Source organism: Channa argus, chromosome 2, assembly GCF_033026475.1.
Source record: "Channa argus isolate prfri chromosome 2, Channa argus male v1.0, whole genome shotgun sequence".
In the NCBI taxonomy this organism is placed as follows: domain Eukaryota; kingdom Metazoa; phylum Chordata; class Actinopteri; order Anabantiformes; family Channidae; genus Channa; species Channa argus.
In genome coordinates, this window is record NC_090198.1 from 9,394,620 (window position 1) to 9,414,854 (window position 20,235).

The 20,235-nt window shown below is 41.5% G+C and overlaps 1 protein-coding gene across 4 annotated transcripts in view; it reads left to right on the forward strand.

Annotated features, from left to right (window-relative positions):
• Positions 1-20,235, forward strand: part of fto (FTO alpha-ketoglutarate dependent dioxygenase) — a 117,003-nt gene that overhangs the window by 18,212 nt on the left and 78,556 nt on the right. For 3 of the 4 annotated variants that reach the window (XR_010912347.1, XM_067495199.1, XM_067495198.1), the window contains exons 2-7: positions 1,301-1,378; positions 1,473-2,508; positions 5,647-5,772; positions 9,680-9,759; positions 10,013-10,156; positions 15,602-15,721. Coding sequence is in view for 3 of the 4 variants with exons in the window: in XM_067495199.1 (XP_067351300.1) it covers positions 1,301-1,378; positions 1,473-2,508; positions 5,647-5,772; positions 9,680-9,759; positions 10,013-10,156; positions 15,602-15,721 (1,584 nt within the window). In the remaining variant the exon portion in view is untranslated. The remainder of the gene's footprint in view (positions 1-1,300; positions 1,379-1,472; positions 2,509-5,646; positions 5,773-9,679; positions 9,760-10,012; positions 10,157-15,601; positions 15,722-20,235) is intronic. The other variant, XM_067495201.1, reaches the window with a different exon arrangement.

Sequence of the window (20,235 nt, forward strand, 5' to 3'; positions counted from 1 at the left end):
TTTGTTCCAGAATAACTTGGAAGGCCTGTACACTCATGTGCATCCTTTAAGAAAACTTTCAGCGGGTGTTGTGTTGTTTAGCCTAAGGTAGATATTCAGCCCTGAAGGTAAATTCACCAAACTGGCTAAGATCTGATGGCCTCCCATATCTGCCATCATCCTCTATTTAATGCACATACTTTGACCGCTTACCCTTTTTTCATCCAGCCCTATTTGAGACAGAACATCTGCACTTAAATGTTATTAACAGAAAAATTTATTTCTGTTTAAAAGTTAAGCCAATCTTTTTCCCACATTCTCTTCTAGCCTGCCACATCGGGTCTTTGGCATTATGATGGCAGTAGAAATGGAAAGACGCTTGTTGTAAATGTCTCAGAAATATACACAATGTCAGTTCTTCTTTGTGTTTGATGCAGAGGTCATTTATGCTAAACCTTTCAAGATGTAAAAAGGCAGTGGCATGTTGGTGACATTTCACCTAATGCTGCAGAGACACCATGCAGAGGCTGTTTGTGTTTGCACCTGTGGGGAATGAATAGGAGGTTCTGAGCCCACTTACGCACACAGATACAACAGCTCCACATATACATACTGTACGTTCACACAAGCGCAGGTGGGAGGGGAAAAAGAAGCGGGGTGGAGAAAGGGTTGTGAAATTTATTTGGGCATATAGTTTTTATGCCAGTTGCCACCGGATTTACAGGCCAGAATGGAATGTGGCCCAATGAAAGGTACTTTGATCCCTTCACGAGGTTGACGCTTTTATTGGAGCAGCTCTGTATGGCATAGGGCATCTTTTATAAGGTTGTGAGGAACCCCACAGCAGCCTTCACAAAATCATAAAAATGCGAGACGTCAATGAAAATGACTGCTTAGGTTCGTGTGCTATCACAGTCCATTTTTAGGCTTCATTTGTTAAAAACCAAGGATTCGTGATTTTAGTCAGTGCAGGATGTTAATGTACATTGTATGCTACTCTCTAACCACTGGGCTGCTTGTTTCTAAAATATTTATTGTGAGACAATGTAAATTAGTTGAAGATGTATTCAGGTCAGCAAATGCTATGTTGCTGCTAGGAAAGTGACAGTCTTGTATTCAAACCTCACAGTACTGTAGGTGCCAGATTTGAAGTGGCAGTAAAACATCGCTCCGGATGTTCCCCGATATTTTCATAATCTAATGTTAGTATTTAGAAATGTACAGAGCACAAACATACTATAGAGTAACCATTATACAGAGCAATTCTATACGCAGTAGCTTTCCACTGCTTCTTATAAACCTATTCTATTGTGTTCCACAGAGGCGGAAGCTACTGCAGGAGTTGGGAGACCAGAAGATCCCCTTTTTGGGACCTTCAGACCGGGGCTTTCAGCAACTGGTGAGTCAGCCAACTCCACCTAATACTAATGATCTCCAAACCTTTACTTTGTAAAATTTCGTCATTCTCAAAACTCAATGTTTTTGTTTCCTAGTGGGACTCCAGTTATTCTGGTTTGGTTCTGAGGAGGTCTTGCTCTCTGCCTGCTGAACTTCATCACCGGGTGCAGGCAGCTTTTCTGACCTTGAGAAGCAAAGGCTGCCTCCTGAGGGACCTAGTTCGTGTCCGTGAACGAGATGTATTCACGGCTGTGTCACGGGCCTTGCTGGGTGAGCCAGGCCACACTTACCGCTATCTAGACACACGGCTCTTTGCCATTCCCTGGCACAGTGAGGACACTGAGGTCAAAGGACAAAATTGTTGTGACCCTGATTTAAGAGCTGCTTGCAAGGCACTGTGGGAGCTTAACACCTTCTTCTGCTCTGACGTGTTTCAGCTTAAAGAAGGAGACAGGTTAACGCAATGTGCGAAGGGGGAGGTAGAAGTCAAACAGGGTGAAGAGGGGGACACTGAGTCTAAACACAGTGAAGACTCCAAAAATAGTGAAGGAGGGGACTCAGAGTCCAGACAAAGCGAGGAGGGTGACACAGAGTCCAAGCACAGCGAGGAGTGGGACGTTGAGTCGAAACACAGCGAAGAAGGGTGCTCGAGTTCGAAACAAGAGGGCGAGTGGGAATCTGAGTCCAAACATAGCAGTGAGGAGGGAGAGTCATCCCAGGTGAAACCAACAGACACCAGTGTTGCAACAGGGTCTGAACACAGTGAAGGAAAATGCCCTGGCTGGACAACTAAGGCCACCAGTGGCACAGAGACTGAACCTGTGGGACTAGTGGCCAAGGAGAAACCTGTGGTCCAACCAAAGCACACCTTGTCGGATTACCATATTGAGCGCAAAGAGGAACAAGAAAGTGGCCAGGGCTGTTCCCAGCCCAGTCCTCCGCAGGTATGCACCGGTCCAGTCAAGTTCAGTGTCACCTTACTCAACTACATGGACCCGGCAGCTATGAGCCAGCTCAAAGAGGAACCGTACTATGGCATGGGCAAAATGGCGGTAGGATGGCACCATGATGAGAACCTGGTCACTCGTTCACCAGTAGCTGTTTACAGCTATACCTGTCACGATGACAAAGGTAAGGGTCTAAGCTAAAATACTTGGCATAACTCAGATAATTGTATTTAACAATAATTAATATCAATTTATTACTTTAGAGTCTTAGGAATTTTGTTTCTGAAATTAAGATTCCTTTTACTCTTTCACTTCAATATTCCATCAACGTACCTCAGTTGCTTTATGGTGGATCAGATGCTGCTAACCTTGTGTATTATGGCCCTACAGCTGCACTGTAGCAGTTGTAGACATGGCCTCTGGTGAGCCAACCATCAGATCCATCTATGTGATAGTGTAAGGCCATTATCAAATGTCATCACCGGTTTGCCGCTGACAGCCTTATCACCGCCAGTGCTTTGGGAGATCACAGACATTTGGATCTGAGCTCTTCACATGCGCTCAATGGTGCAGTCTGACAAACAGAACATGAACACAGCATCTCATCTAAATCGTTTCCCCAAGAAATGATCGATGTGCAATTATCTGATATGGAATAATGAGCCCAGCTTTGATAAGTGTTCCTAGACTGTACTGTATAGATAATACGATCTCACCTAATTATGGAATGTGCACTCTTTCAAGAGCTGATCGCATTTGCTGATGGAGTTGACAGAGATTCTGGGCAAGAGCACATTTTGCTTTCCAGAGCAAAGCAACTATAGAAGAAAGTTCACTCATTGCTGTGATTGACCAAACATGTTGTACATGTAGTGTTCTTCATGTTAAAGGTGGGAGCTTTATACAGCTGTACTTTTACAGTATTATACAGGTGCACTGCCAACTGCTCTGACATCCCAATACACTTTACAACTAGTCTTTCTTCACTGGGGTTTCTTAACCAGAAACACCTGCTCCAGAGCTCTGCTTCGATGATTTGTTCTAGGCTGTTTCAACTCTGACCCTGTGAACACAAGCTTCAAACACTATGGCATAACACCTTGTGGTGCTTAGCAGCTGTGTCTTTTCTAGTTCTGGGTAACATACTTTAAAGAGGAACGTCTGATCAGAGTGCCATGGAGATATGTTTCAGTGACTGGCTCTAAGGACTCCCAGAACCAGGCTAATGAAATTATTACCTCTAGGAATTTTTCACCGTCACCTGTGCCGGAAAGGGGAAGAAACACAGCACATTCATATATCTTAGATGTACAAAAATGTTTTGCATGACACCTTTTTTTTTCTTGAACTAGAGAAGTGTTCTGAGTTGTGTTTTTCCCAGCTGCGCTGATCCAAAGGAATCTGCCAGGACAGAGTGTTTTCCCGGCACGGCTGATGATCTTCCACCATTCCTGAGGCCTTGGGGAGTGCTGTCATTAGCTGGCTCTGAGAGCACAATGGCTGGAAATTAAGTTACTATTTATCCGTGCTGAGCAAAGGAAAAGGCAGCTGTGGGGCAGAGAGCCCCAGAAAGACTTTAGTATTGATTTTGCTGAAGGGTGTTGGCCAGCCAAGCCAAATCTTGTTTTCTGAGTATGCCATGTCAGAACGGAAGAAGAGAGAAGAACAGGGGAGGTGGTTCCAGTGAATGGGTTGAGAAACAGGAATATTGTAAGATGCCTATTGTCCAATAACACACTCTCACACACTTACTAAACATAATAAAGGGCTTTTATCCAACTATTTCCTCTTGCACAGCATAATGATAGCATAAAGATCCTGTGCTAACATCCAATATGATCACAGCAACACACATCATCTTTGCTCAGCTGTTTTACTTTCTAGAGACAAAGCCTTACACATCCATTGTTTGGGTGTGATTTAGATCTTCACTCTCTGTACTATTAAAAGTGGTAATGCTTTTTGGATTGTGGACTGGCATTACCCAGATGTTTAATGTATTTTCATTTATGTGCCATAATTGGGTTAAATAAAATTTAACCAGCTTATAATTTTTGTGACTATAGACAGGGATTTCATAAAAATATCTGGTTCAGTTCAGTCATCTCAAATGGACTTTTTTCTTCTTCTTGGAAACATTACACTACTCATCCAAGTAGCATCTTCATTCAGAGGGAGATAAGGCTAGGGGACCCCAGTTATATACTTGTGGTGCTTTGTTTCTCACCTGGCCTGAATAGAGGAGTTAGGTGGAGAAAAGAGGAGGTCAGAGTAGAGCAGAGAGTCATTGGGATCGACCAATCAAGACGCCTAAAACTCTTAACCCAACAAAAAAGGTAGAATGAGAGAGACATACATGAGGCCTTATGAACAATCCATGTCATAACAGAGGAGGACTGGCTCAGACATAATCCTTCTCCCATTTACCATGCTGCCCTTCTATCCATCCCCAAGAAGACTAAGACCATGAACTCTTTTTAGGTAGATGGCGGGGTGTTAAAGTCGCGATGATTACATCCCAATGACTTCGCCCTACTCTCACTTCCTCTATTATCCATTTAAACAAGCTTATTCAGGCAAGGTGAGAAACAAAGGACTACGCTAGAGGATAAAACTGGGTCCTCTAACTAGGGTTGGGTGTTTTTTAAATATTATCAATTCTAATTCCGATTCTAATTCGGATTTTGCTTATCACTTCTGGTTCTTCTCGATTCCCTATTTTGAATCCAAATTGGTAAAAACACTAAAAAAAAGTTTTTTTTAAATTGTTGCTCCTGTTTGTCATTCTGTTGAATGGATCTGCGACTGTCTCCTATACTGGAGACAGTTGCTCAGATTGTTTGCCGTTTGGTCAGATTTATTGTGCAACCAGACTCGCAGTTAATTCCAATGTGCATTGCAGTCTCATTGTTCCGTAGACTTTGTTTGGAACACATTAGCAGAACCAAAGTTCAGATTTTATTACGGGTATCTGAGACTCACCATTTTTTTATTCAGAACTTGGAACTGAATTTAAATTCCCAACCTTACCCCGAGCCAACTTTCCCTCAGACTGAAGAAGCTACTTGGATGACTAGCAAAATGTTTCCGACTAAGAAGAAAGAAGTCCAGTTGACATGACTCTACTTCCAGATAACTACACTTGGATGACTGAAAACCTTCATCAACATTACATAAAAATGTGAGACATGTAAGTTAAAGCACACTGCACTTTTGCACACTTTAAGTCACGCTGCGTGAAACTTTTAACTTAGTGCCTGAAATATGAATATAAATGTAAAATGCAAATGTTAAAGTGAGTTGGTGTGTGTTTGACTGACAGGTGAGAGCAGTGAGGGAGGCAGCGGTGAGAAGACATGCTGGAGAGTCGGGCTCAAGGTAGCCTGGGACATCCACACAGCTGGGCTGATGCTGCCACTGGAGTCTGGAGACTGCTATTACATGAGAGGTACTGAATGATCTTTTAGAAACACACCCACACACACTCACACACTAACAGACACATGGACATGTAACCATGTTGCACACACAACTTAACCAGATTTGCCATCGCGTTTGGTTTTAGAGGAAGGGACACTTTTTATCACCCTGTGTTTTTGTGTTTTCTTGTACGGTAATGGCAGCAGGACACACTTCACTCTCTCTTCCATGCTCTATTCTCTTCTTCTAACCATCTCTGCAGGAGAAATGGAGCTGACACACATGCGTGTTTGAGAGGGGGTTACTTGGCCCGAACATGGAGCTTTAAGGTTCCATGAAATCGTGTGCATTAGAAAGGTTAGGTACACCAAATGTTATTTTTTGAAGTCCTGTGACCCAGTGCTGACTATGTCTCTATGGAGAGAACAGAAAGCAAGCCACAGGGGTGTAAATCATAGCTTAATGCATTTGGCTGCTGCAGACACCTTCGCTCTCCTCTTTTCATCCCCATGGGTCTTTCCAGGCAATTTCATTTTTTCTAAGCGTGAGGAAACGTATCCACATCACAGCAGAAGCTTGTGTTCAGATGTACAAGACGTTGGGTGGGTGAATGGATTTTTCTTTTTTAAAACACGGCTTTATATTGATAGACATGGAGTACCTTCTTGAGTCAGTGCTCCCTTCATCTGCTTGATGAATTAATATCCGTTTTTATTTTCACTGACTTATGTAATTTCTCAGCTAAATGGGAACAAACTAAAAAATGTAAGATACAATATTGTAAATTACTATAGAAAAAATAACACCACAACCATTCATATTTAAAAAAATATTATATTGTATAATGTGTCTATTTTGTTTTCCTTTAGTACATAAAGTTATTTGAGGTAACATATTTTATATATAAAACATATAATATATACATTTTATTTAACCTATTGTTGCATATCAGAGAGCAGGCTTATTTAATTTATTTCTGTTTGTTCTACTTCTGGATTGTGTAATTGTTACTGTTGACCCACGACACACTATGTTCACTGAACCACCAACCAGCATTTATCAAATAACAATATTTTTATTTCCACATTTTCTGTATACTGTTATCTGATCTGCAAGCTGTCTACAGTACATACATGATAATAAATGTATTTAATGTAGTGATTAGGTCAAATACCAAATGATAATGTGCTGTGCATTCTAATTTAAATATTATCACCATACAGTAAATATGGATTTACAGTAGGGCTACAATAGGGCTTTAAACCATTTGGAGAAACTATAGAGAATCTGAAGTTGACGTCATGCAGTGTTAACTTTATTTAACAATTTTTCTAAATACAGTCGCTTGCTATTGTGATTTAATTTCTCCAGGTAGGGTCCCATTTTTTTTCTTTTTCATCTCTTTCCATATTTATCTATGTTGAATGATTTAAACAACTTTTTAGCAGAACCAAACATAAGCAGGTAACCTACTGTAACCACAGTAGCATCTAAACAGACTGCATAGATTATAAGGTGGTGGTTGTGTCCACCACCAGTTAACGCGGCATGACATAGCTTCACAGTCTTCATAAGCATAGTTTATATCAAACACACTGAAAGAGGACATGTATTATTTCATCAAACAGCGCATCAGTGTGTTTTTTCCATACACTGACCTCTGTTAGTTAATCCAGTGTGTGAACAGACAGGATGTGATAGTGCAATTGATGTATTGGACGTAATCGCTTCTAAAACCGAAAAAAAAAAAAGATCTAAAACTGGAGGAGAACTGATTTACCCTGCAATTTTATAGCATAGACCTCATCAAATACTGCTTAAAAATGCTGAATTATAAAAGACTTCTATTCTTGAAAAACTTGCATAAATACAGTACGTAATATATTGCTGTTTTGCTATCATTGGTTATTAATTTCCACTAGATCCTTATAATGTGGTTGCTTTAATTACTAGGGTGTTGGTCATTATTAAAGTCTTTATAATGCTCTTTGCACAGTGACAACACACATGAATATATAGCAAATATGGAAAGTAAAATATTTACGTTAGTTTAAAATCAAACAAACCACGTGTATCATTATCAGGAATTATTAACTGAACACTACTGTATCTACATTGTTTCAAAGTGGCTATCAGATAGGCAACTAGTCAGTGTTTGTCAGGGTTAATCATTATTTTACAAGTAAGAAATAGGAAGATTTTAATGAATTCCTGAAGTCTTTGAAGCCGCTGTGTTTTCATCTGAGAGCAGCGATGTCTGTACCTAATATTCAGCTTGACAGGGCTTGAAGCCGACCTCCTTTAGCTGGATAAGATTTACAATAGAACAGTCAGTTTCAGGCCAGCCATGATAATAGAGTGATGGGCTGTTGTGCAGACCATTCTAATGGGACTTGACTGTTGCGGATCAGTGGGGATTTATGCTCCACTTGGTGAGTACGCCCTTGAGAGGCCAACTGCTGCACAACGATAGCGGCTCACACAGTCCTCGGCCGTCTGTCGCTTTGTCGGTCCACCTGAATTAAATACTTGGCACAATGCATGAACATACTGTTTATTCGAACCTATAAATTTGCACACTCTTACACATGCAGTGGATGCTTTCCTGCTTATTGGATGCATGCATGTACACACTAACAAGCACAACCACTAAACCAAGTGTTAAAAGAGATTGTGCCAGTGTTTTAGTGATACACACCATATGATAAGTAGTTTTGGGGTATTAAAAGAAAACTACAATGGTGTATAACCACAGACACCATAATGTCTTTTCAGCACCATTTGTCGCCGGCTGGCCCTTTTGAACTGCTAATGTCTGAGCTGCTGGAGGCAAATTGAATCACCATCATTTCCACCCAAATGGAATTTCAGTGGTTAAAAAAGAACAATGCAAGTCTTGACACCGGGCCTGTTCAATAATCAGATTTCCAGCTCCCAATGCACAGGGGGACTGGAGAAAAGAGTTGACCCAATATATTTAAAAGCCTGCTTCCTGGAAAAGGAGGACAAGTGGCAGCAGGCGCAGGGGTTGAAAGAAAGATAAATATTTATTACAGTTATCGAGTTTGCCTCTACTCCCTCCTGATCCCACTGACGCATCAGACGCGCCAAGAAAAGAGCAGATTGATGGAGATAATTTGTTATTGGATATAAACAGTTTTAAAGACGCAGAGTAATTCTGCCCAGAGACCTAATCCTTCACAATCTCATCAGGGTGAAGAAAACACCGGCAAGTTGTTTTGTTTGTCACCATCTTTTTTTCCTTCCACCAAACAATAATATCTTCCTCCCAAAGCATTTGGCTGTTTGACTTTCAAATAACAGGCATTAGCCGGTGTACTGTTGCTCAAGGCGGGTGTAAATATGCACATGTGCTATGAATGACAGCTCTGTCATGGCTAAATTAATTATTGGTAGGAGGCAAATAATGGCAGAGCTGAGAAACATCTATACACACAAAGAAACACATGGAGGGATACACAAGAAACAGCAGTAAGGCCTCTTTGTAAAACTCCTGTGATATTGGACAAATGTTTGTTGGTATGGCTCTTCCGTCTTAACAGATTGAGTGCGATCTGGTTTTGTTTGGTAATTAAAATTATACTACAATGCTGCTCATTCTGTGTGATTGGTGCTGGACCAAGTGCAATCTGTCTGAGAATACAACATGATTTAGTTGTCATGTTCCTTTGCGCCCTGGTTTTTATTCATTTTTCTCTTATTATCTTTTCTTTTTCTTTTTATTATTTTTTTACAAGCTCAAACTATAAAACCTTATAAAACTGTTATTCCACTAGCCGTTCCTCTGCAATGATTTAATAAGTCTTATTTTTGGTTGATAAATATTTTTCTTTTTCACTTTTATTGATTTTTTTTTTTTTTTTGTAGTATTGGTAAAGAGTTCTGATCTGGTTTTTCTTCTCTGTATTTAATAGATGACCTGAACAGTACCCACCAGCACTGTGTCCTGGCTGGAGAAGCTCCACGGTTTAGCTCCACACACAGAGTGGCTGAGGTGAGAAGCCAACCCGGCTCAAAAGGAAAAAGCAGTATTTTAATATTTGTCATGAAAGTGGGTGTATAGTGTGCCCGCAGTCTTCTTTGGTTTCTCTAAGGACTTCTGGTGGTATTTACACACTCAAGACCTCTTCTACTTGGTAGTTACTTTAACGCCTCACTATTTTTATATACAGCAAAACTTTGTTGAAAGCCTTGGTAAACGCTTCATGGGAGTTGTTTGCACACTGGGTCTGTCCCTTTCTCAACAGTGTTCCACAGGGACTCTCACCTACATCCAGTCACGGTGTCAGGAGGCCCTGTCCAACCTGCACACTGACCCCGAAACAGGCTCCCACAGCCTGCGGACACTGCTGCCAACAACACTACAGCACTGTGAGGAGATTCACAATGAGGTGGGTGATGACATGCATGTGCTTGTGTACACTTGTTTGTGCACATATGTGTTTTAATGCGCAAACATTTGTGTACCCCAGTAACTGGTGACATTTACATGCAATGTCACAGTTTTACCTTGTAGAAGCAACTTTTATCTTGATTACTGTATAAACATCAGACTTAGATAAATATCAGTGAGGTCAGCTACAGTTATAATATGTCTATAAAGGCTTTCATATGTTTTTCTGTGGTCATGAACCTGCCCAGCACTAGTGTATGTGTACTGTAATCCTGACCCATATGGTACACCATGTTGGATAAACAGAAATTGTTGTGTAATATAAAGATCTAAGTTACAGAAAACTCAGGCAGTCGCTGTGAACAGCATGGGAACATCTGTTATTAATTACAATTAATGCAATTGAGCGCTTTTCATATTATGCATTTACACATTTGTGAATATAGTGCAGTCATCAAGGTAAATACATACACGCGTTTGCTTTGGTTAAGGTGCACATGCAAGCTGATCCTCTTTGTTGGGAGAGTTGTGTAGACAATTATTTTGATATTATAACATCTCTGACCAAAGATTGAACTAACTGTCAAACTATGCTGCATTTTGGCGAGTATAGTTAGAAATCTTAGGTTTTGACGTTGTGCTATGTAGCATGGTGCATCATGGGAGATCCCGACTATGCCGGCTGTCCATTGATAACAGGTCAAAGTCCTGTAAATGGCAAAATGGGGGCTTGCCAGTTTTCCACCTTCTACTTACCTTGTTGTTTCTACTCAGGGAAATGCCTCTAATATGAAATCCAGGTTGTTCTCATTTGTCCTGGCCTGTGATGGATTGTAAGGCAATAGCCTCTCCATATGTTATCTAAAGATGGCGTCATGCCCCGCGCCCCTCCCTAAACCCTTTTCACACACAACAATGAGTGATGCTGGCTTGGGGTATTGAGGGATAGACTGAGGTCAAAAAGAAGGACCGCGAGGGGCCGTCTGTGGAGCCACCAACCCCCTGTCGTAGCTTGCCGCAAGCCAATGGTTAATATAGCACTTCACCTCTCTCCTTTTACACCCCTGGGCTCAAAACGCACATCCTAGCCGACGCTAGCACCCAAGCACCTCAGCGGGACTCCATGACAGATGAGTCTGACATAAGGTTGTTTAAAGGTTGTAGACAATATTAATTATTCAGCACTGCCAAACAATAGGGCTGTCTGTATCAGGAGGAGTGCTGCGCTAGTTGAGCTAGCAACACCTGCTAGTTTGCCGCATAGCGCCACAGGATTACCAAGCGCAGGCCCCACCTGGAGGGCAAGGCAGGTTTATTTAGGAAAACACGATGCAACTTATAAAATAGCAGGTATGTGTGTATGTATGTGTAAGTGTTTAAGTAAGTGTGCTCTCAGGGGTTCAAGCCTACCCTACCCTACCTGGCACTCGCAATGATCGATGTGGCCATTTGTTTGGAGTTGCCCACGAGAGCAGAACACCCACTTAAATGATGTATTGTTGGCGGAGTTATTTATGATGGCAGCTCACTTTGGTGCTTGGCGTGTGCATATTGCGCAGGTCGTGTTTGACATGGGCGACCGAAGAGTGAACAAGCCTGAGACGCGCAGGCAGCCTGACCTGAGCAGTGCCTTATGGGCCTTTCCTTAAAAAGTGCTAAACAGCAAGCTAGCACCAGGTGACATGCCAAAGATATATTGGGCATTGTGGTGGTGTAATGGTGGGGTTGAGTGGAGTTTGACATTTGTCAGAGGATGTGGGTCTGACTATGATGCAGCGGAACGTCTGGGGAATGAGCGGGATGTCGAGCTGAAGTAGGGCTTGATAGGAGACAGACAGAAATGAAGAAAACTGAAGTTCCCACCTGTTTGTTAGCACGGTCCCTCTCGCCGTCTCTTTTTAATCCTACCTCCTGTCTTCGGTGGCGGGGGGTAGTTGAACATAGCATCGCCACACAGCCCCTGTGTGCATGTTTGGCTTTGAAATGCTAATCCCAGATGCAAACGTCTTGTCTCATTTAAAGCCACTGTGTCACTTCCCAGGTGGGTGTGTGACACGGTGCCCTGAGGGACCCCCTCTAATGATGCTGGTCCCCCACAGTAAATATTGTGGGGAGGGACAAGGTTTTCCCACATGCTCTGGCACAAAGTAAACTGGGTGGAAGCAGGTGTATGTGACCTTCCCGTGTCCTGTTTTCTAGACCAAATAGTGTCCCCAGGGTCTCAGATCTTTGTTTGGAACATTAGCCGGCAGACATATAGTAACACTATGATTGTAATCTTTCTTAAAACATATTTTGTGCAATCAGTTTGTAGTTTATACTAGTTTATGCTGCTCTATTTATTACTTAATAACATTATTTTTAATTCAAGTGAGACATTTTTATTGTTCGTGTTGTAGGTGTGTTGGTTTTTAAAATGCCTTCGTACTTTGTACCACGCAAACCGATGTGTACTCACATTCTCAAAGTGAATGGGTTTTACCTCTTCTAAGTTTAGCAAAATCTGAATTTAGCCCGAGATTTCCTGTTGTTGATTTTGAAGAATTATTGTAGTGTCATTTAATAAGTCACACTGATGTAAATGAGCTCTTCTCATGTGGCAGGTAACACAGATACTGCAAATACTGCATACAGAAATGTACATGTACAGTATAAGCTAGCTTGTGTATTACAACTCTGGCAAGAGTGTGATGAGTGTTGATTGCATGTCCGGTCATTCACGGGGAGCTGGGCACACCAGTTCCCCTGGCTGATGTGTGAGGAGCTCGGGAAAGGTAAACAGAGGACGGCACGGTGCGATCGATCCCACTCTCATCAGCTCCTACCTCGGGGCCCTGGCCCGGAAATTGATTGGACCCGCTCAGGGAATACTGTGAAGGTGTAGAAAAAAATCATGCCTCATTAAATGGAAAAAAAGGGGAGCTACTTGGCTTTAACTCCAGAGTTACCATGGTGGGTGGTCGCTCGACTAATGCCGAGCTAATGTGTAGTTAGTGTGTCTATCACCTGGAGAGATGACAGCGACCGCCGCAGGGGAGCCACTAGCTCCCCTCTCGCTCCCCCATGCCGTCTCAGAGAAAAACTAGCCCTAACAGCCACTCTCTCTTTCGCACACACTTTCGATCTGTCTGCCTGGATATGTGGCATTTAGTCAGAGTTCCCCTCTTGGTAATGCTCAGCTGGATGGCCAGACTGGAAATGCCACATGGCCAGCACTCCTCAGTCGCCTTTAGATGGCCTGCTTTGTGGGCGCCACTGGCCTGCGCAGTGGGGGACAGGCAGCCATGTCAGCTCAAAGTGGTGACACAGGTTGGTTTCTCCTCACTAAAGGACAGGCAGACAATCAGAGGGATGGAAGAAGGGACAGACAGAGAGAAAAGGACGTCCGATATCGGCGCTTGGTGGCTTTGTTGTGTGTTTGAGCAGTACTGATCGAAGGGGAGTGGATTTGGAGTGTTGAAGGGACCATAAAGGATGACATTTCTTTGAAGAGTGGGTTGTATGGAGTGACTGAGAGGCTGCTGAGCAGTGCCACTGGCTGTGTATTCTCCCTGACATGCCCCAGTCCTTGCATGTCATCCCTGCTGTGATCAGAGCCTTTTGGAAGCAAATGGCAGGATGATTCTGTGCACAGCTTCTACCCAGGGCAGACCTCACTCAAGTTGTTTGTGCAAATCATTCTTAACCTTTGTTTTAACTTACTTCGGCTAGTGGATGGTAGGTTACTTCCCTCATAAGCCGTTTTACTTCTGTTTATTTAAGTTGGGTTCATACATTTTGTACAAGAACCATAGCAACTGATAAAAACATCCGTGTAAAGTGACTAAAATGTCTGATCCTAAAATTCTGCACAATAGTCTATAATACAGTCTAGCAGGATTTAGCAAATGTGGAAAGTTGTCACAGACACTATTTCTTCCTTGATGAAATTGTACTGTTCACATTACAGACTAATATACAAGACACATGCTTTTCATTGCAACACCTTCCTGGATGATAGCAAACGTTCGTTCTGGTTTATAGATAAACTTTGTTTTCCTGTACTGTCTGCTGCACCAGTGGTTTAGCCTCATTGAAATCAATGGCAAGACTGTGTTCTTCTGTGCAGAACTGAAGTTGGTTTGAACTCAGTAGCTAGTGTAATGTGTCTCAATGTAATTTGTCTGAGACAGGGTTGGCTGATGGCTGATGAGAGAATCGTATCTGCAAAATGCATCAATGAAAAAAAAAAAGAAACATGTTCATATTGGGTAGTTTTTGAGTCATGATACTTTTTAGATGGAACTAATATGTTCAACCCTTGTTGCAACTGTTTTTTGAGTTTACAGCTCTGAAAAAGCTCTGCTGTTTACACTGGCTAATGCTGTGTTAGAAAAACAGAAAACAAAATAGTTTTCAGAAAAGGAACAGTAGCTCTCTCAGTCCCGTTTAATATGCCACTCTTTTGTATGCGACTGCATTTTGTGTTGTACAGTTGTCTGCGTCAAAATAAATAGGGTGTGCATTGTTTTCAGTGGATGATGCTTTGTAGGGCGTTTTGGGGGAGGGCAACTCATAGTGTCTCACATTGAGGTTAGTGGCAATTGGGGCAATCTTTGACACACACAGTTATGCACAGACATGAAAAAAGGCACACACACACCTATGTAGACAGATAGACACAAACACAAGATAATGCACACAGAAAGACACACTTAGAAATGCTGTAGATAGGCTACACCTGGCTACATGAGGCATCCTTGCGAGGATTAAATCAGCACTTCAAAAGAACAGGAAACAATAACACTCCCAGTGGTGGAGTGGGGAGCTACTCAGGAGCCGAGTGTCATCACCAGACGGAGCGAGGGAGTGGGAGAGATGGGGAAGGAGGAGAGGAAGATGGGGGGCGGAGTTTTCAGGTGTGCTCACTGGAAGGTGTGTGTGTGTGTGTTTGGTAGGGCTAGGAATGCACTTGCAAAGATGGCCAGTAAATGATTTGTGGTGCTATCTTGTAATTAAAAATGTATTAAATATACATACTGTGTTATTCCTGTGACAGTAAATATTGCAATTTGCAAAAATGTCATGACATACAAAAGATGCCAAAAATCCCCCAAATTAATATCCAAGAAGATATATACAAATATACAAAACCAGGTTTAAATTTATTTTAAAATAAATTAGTTTCCATAAAATTCTAAATGCTAAATGTTTATTTAAAAAAAATTATAATAGTTATATAATATTACTGGTAAGTAAATGTTTTCTATAATAATTTAAAAATAACTCACTACATAAAAACGTTTTTCCTCAGGATTTAATACAATATTGTGCAGAAAAGTGATTTTTTTTTTTTTTTTTTTTTTTTAGTAGCTGAATGTAAGAATGGGGAAATGTTCTGACTGAACAAACAGTTATTCTCTCTGTGTTAAATGTGTGTGTGTGTGTGTGTGTGCGTGTGCAGGTGGAGTTTGAGTGGCTGCGCCAATACTGGTTTCAGGGCCAGCGCTACGCACGCTTTTGCAGCTGGTGGAGCAGACCGATGGAGCAGCTGGAGAAGGACTGGAAGCTCATGGAAACCATGGTAAGGCCTCTCAGACACGTTGCTGCTCCAGCCTGTGTAGTTTACAGAGTGTAGCAACAGCATTACTAATCCTTCAGTGGATAATAGAAATGTACGTCCATGGCAGGATACATTACAATTTACAATACAGTATATTGTAGAGCAAATATATTTTTTTACATTCGCATATTTTTCTATGTATTGTACATAATATATTGTCAATTAAAAACACTTGATTTCAAAAAATATTCTCTATAATAGCACATTGTTAAATGTGAACAGCAAAAACAATTATAATACATATAAATAAAAAACCATTTAACAATAAGGGATTTCACCTTTCAACCTCCTCAACAAGCCTTTGCTTGTGCTTCTTACACAAACTACACAAATGATCTGCTCTCCAATAACGCTCCTAACAAGGGTGTGTGTTTAAAATGACATGATGGATTGTCCAACTTCTCACCACGGTGCATTATTAAGGATGTGTCATGTGTTTAATTGTAACCTCACACAAGTTTTATGAGAAAGGAACGTGGGCACGCAGCTATTAGTTAGAATGGAATCACTTACTAATGTCAGAGTCATAATTAAGTCACCTTAGTCCTTGCTCTGTATTGTACATATGTGCCGCAGACGCGCACACACACACACACACACGCACAGAGCGCTGTTTGGTGAGTTTTTCCTTATCCAGCTTGAAAGTCTAAAGACACAAGATGTTGTACGTTGTGTTTTGTATGTTATAAAGCTCCTTGAGGCAAATTTTTGGTATTGTGATATTGGGCCAAATAAATAAAAAAACTGACTGATTTATTTTATTTTTTAATTTTTTTTATGTATAGGATCCAAACAAACAGATACATTCTTGGTCTTGCTTTCTCTCCCACAGGTTCTACGCAGTCTCTCTCATAACTAGATTTCAAAGTGTGTATCTGAGTGTGTGTTTATGTTTGAATGTGTGTGAAAGTGTTTAACACCCGACTCAAGCAGCAGCAGGGGGCACTCTTGTATCACTGTAGCGGAAGCAAAGGGACTGAAAGAGCTGTGCTTCTCTGTTCCTCTCCACATGCTGTCTCTCTCTCTCTCTCTCTCTCCCTCTCTCTCTCTCGCTCTCTCTGTCTCTTTATGTCTCTCACCCACTCCTGCTGTCTCTGGGAGCTCTCTGTCTCTGTCAGTGTCGAGCGCTGAGCAGTAATCACATCTAATGCTCAGGCGGGGATAAAGACAGGGGCTGGAGGAGAACAGCACTGCTGCTGCCGACGCTCCTCAGCTCTAGTCGTACTCTCTCTTTCTCTCTCTCTCTCTCTCTCTCACAGTTGAACAGCCTGGCAGAAGGTGGTGGGGGAGAGGGGGGGTATACAGGGGCTAAACTCATCTAGAGCTCCACCTCTGGGCCCAGATGAAGTGTGTGATTTGGACCTGTATTTAGGAAAGGGCATCAGTGAAATGTGAGGTCTTTCTCTCTCTCTTTTGCTGTGTCTGTCTCTCTCTAATGGGCCAGTAAACCATACCCACAGGGTATGTGTGTGTCTCTATGTGTCCACATGTGGATTTCTGTCATGCGGTGAAAACTTTAAATGATATAGCCAATAAAGTATGAGCCGTGTTTTCTTTAGGAAGAAAAGTTTAATCCACAAAATAAGATAATTAAATGCATTAGAAGAATATTTCAAAATACTTTTTTTTTTTTTATATAGTGCATATATTGTTGTGTATTTTTATAATTCTACTTCTGAGACTACTCAACCTATTTTTACATCTCAGGTTGTGCGCTTATAAAAACATTCATTTTACAGTTTATTTATTCTTTGGCTAATTTCATTTAATAACAAAGTCATATCATACAAAAGCAATGTGTGCTGCAGAGGTGCATATCGAATCTATGGGAAAATAATACAGTACTAAGCGCATAAATCAAACAATTCACTATTGTGATGAAAGACAATATTATTGCTCTGGCAAGCAATATTTACATACATGCATCGACCTGTGATACGCTGATGAAAAGCACTTTAGAGATGTGACTTATAGATTTTTCCTTTTGGAGATTTTGATAGCTGTGGCTTTTCTGCAGTAAGATTAAAACACATCTCACTAAATTACTTCGGGTTATTTAAATTATGTGGGGTCCCCCGTACATTCCTTTATTGCATATATTTTACATTTCGAAGCTGCGGATTGACAGCATAGTGGGATTTAGTAAAATACGAGTGACCTGCCGTGTGCAGATGCTGTTTGCCATTTATTTATTTAGATTTTTCCTGTTCTTGCCTGTGGAGGATATTTAAATACAGCATTATTTTTGTCAAATTTTATATCACCATGGGTATTTTAAAATAACAAATATATGTCTCTTTAAATAGGGTTTACACAATGACACAGTGTTGTTTTATACACTGTGCTGTAGCAATAAAACAGCCTATTGTTTTATCCTGCTAAAATAGTAATACAAACAGCCAACCTTCCTCTCTTTATTGTCATATTTAGCACACACTGTTGTGGGATGCGCTGGGCTATGTATGCGTTTGTTAGTCTGTATGAAGAAAATTACAATATGTGGGGACTAGCTGCTGTTTATGGATACTGTCTCTCCCTGGGGCTCCCTCTCTGCTCCTCGGCCTGTTGTCATGCAAATACTCATCCTTCCATTTGAATGACATTCTGATATAAAATACATAAATAAATAAAGAACCGAAACAAAACAAGTCCACTTGCCTGCTCGCCTCTTTTTCCCACCTCATAAATCCATGCGGTTCCTTGATTAAAAAAAAAAGAGACGGACTGCTGAATAAACTTCATGTGTGAATGTACAGCAAAGGCATAACATGCGCATGAGTAAAGTATAAGGTAAATGTTGTTTCTGGAGGGGTGGAAAATGGACATTAACTCAAAGGTTTTACATTCCCATGTGACCCAGGGTGCCAAAGACCTGCCTGGCTCGCCCGCCTTATGCTCCCTCAGGAGTCTGCTATCATGGCTATCATACAATAGTGACATTTCCTTAAACTAGTAACAATGAATAGCTTCCATCTGACTGACAACAGACAGTCTTGGCCTTATGCAGAATATTTTAAATATCGCTGTGGTATTTTTATTTATTTTTTTATCTTTTCTCTTTTCACTGTGGGGCAGAAGTGACAGCGACGAGCCTATGAGCACGTCACCCTCTCTATTTTTCCCCCTATCCTGTGCATGTGTGTGTTTGTGTGAGAGTGTGTGTATGTGCGCGGCATTGATGTTAATGTATGCACTCGGCATGACTTTAATTGATTTAGCAGCTCTGCTTGCATCGTACAGCTTTTTCCCTAATTTGTCACTTTCCTGACTTCTGTGGCTGCTCATCTCACAACTTCAAAAGCCACCAAGGATGCAAAGAGATTTCACCGCACTCCATCTCCCTCTCTCTCTCTCTCTCTCTCTTTATGTTCTTTCTTTTTCTTGTTCTCTCCTTCTCTCGCTCCCGCTTTGTCACTGTGTCTCTGTCTCCTTTTCACGCTTTCTCTCTCATTTGACAGGAGAACGAGCCTTGTAGATGGAAATCTTTTCAACACACATCAAGAAAATTAATCTACTTTCATAATAAATGGGATCCATTTCGTTGAATACATTTGTATACTTCAAGATGTACAAAACAGGAAGTGGTATTGGGGCCATGTCTTCCTCTACTCTATTCACCCAGCCTGTCACTACCTGTTTTCCAACGTTTTGGCCACACACAAACATATGCAGTACACACAACACAACAAAATACACCTCCTCTGATGTATAATGGAGGTGTTGTATGTGCAGGGATGCACTTGGTGACCATTTCATCTTCTCCCCTCACTTTAATAACGGTCTTCGGAAACAATCTGGACTGCTGTAGAGGGTTGCACCACAATCACACACATATTGGCCTGGTTGCCATCGATATCTGATTAGGTTATTGACCTAGTGTGTGTGTGCACAGGAGGGGTGGAATGAGGGTAGTTGAACTGTAGGGAGAATCTGTAGAGGGAGGCACAAAGAAAAGAGCGAGAAGAGCTGTACGTGTGTTGGGTGGAGGAGGGTTGGGGGGTCAATGTAAATGTTATTGCTGTGTGAGCTCATTTGATCAAAGTCCTGGAAAGGTTAAGCGAATCCAATCTGGTTTTGTATGGCAGAGTGGAGACACAGGCGCTAGGGAAGAAACCCCCAGGACGGAGAATGGATTATCATATTGGCGCTGGAGTAGCAGGGGCCTCCGACGGACAGTTTACCCTGCCCGTAATGCGTTTAGACAGCAATTGGCCTTAATAACCTTTATTGACTTCAGTGGGTCAGTGCCAAGAATCTAATTATCAAAGTGTATCAATTTCATTGGGGTTTAGAGTTGCACCGCTCAAAATAATTATTTTAAGGTCGGGGCAGGGCAATTAATCCCCTCTCCACTTATTTGATGGCTTTGTAAAACATTATAAATGTTATGGTTTCTGTTGTGTGTTTCACCGTAAATAATTTCAGGGAGCACTTTTTTGTAAAGTATTTTTCGGAGAGCTTTATGTGCCGGTCCG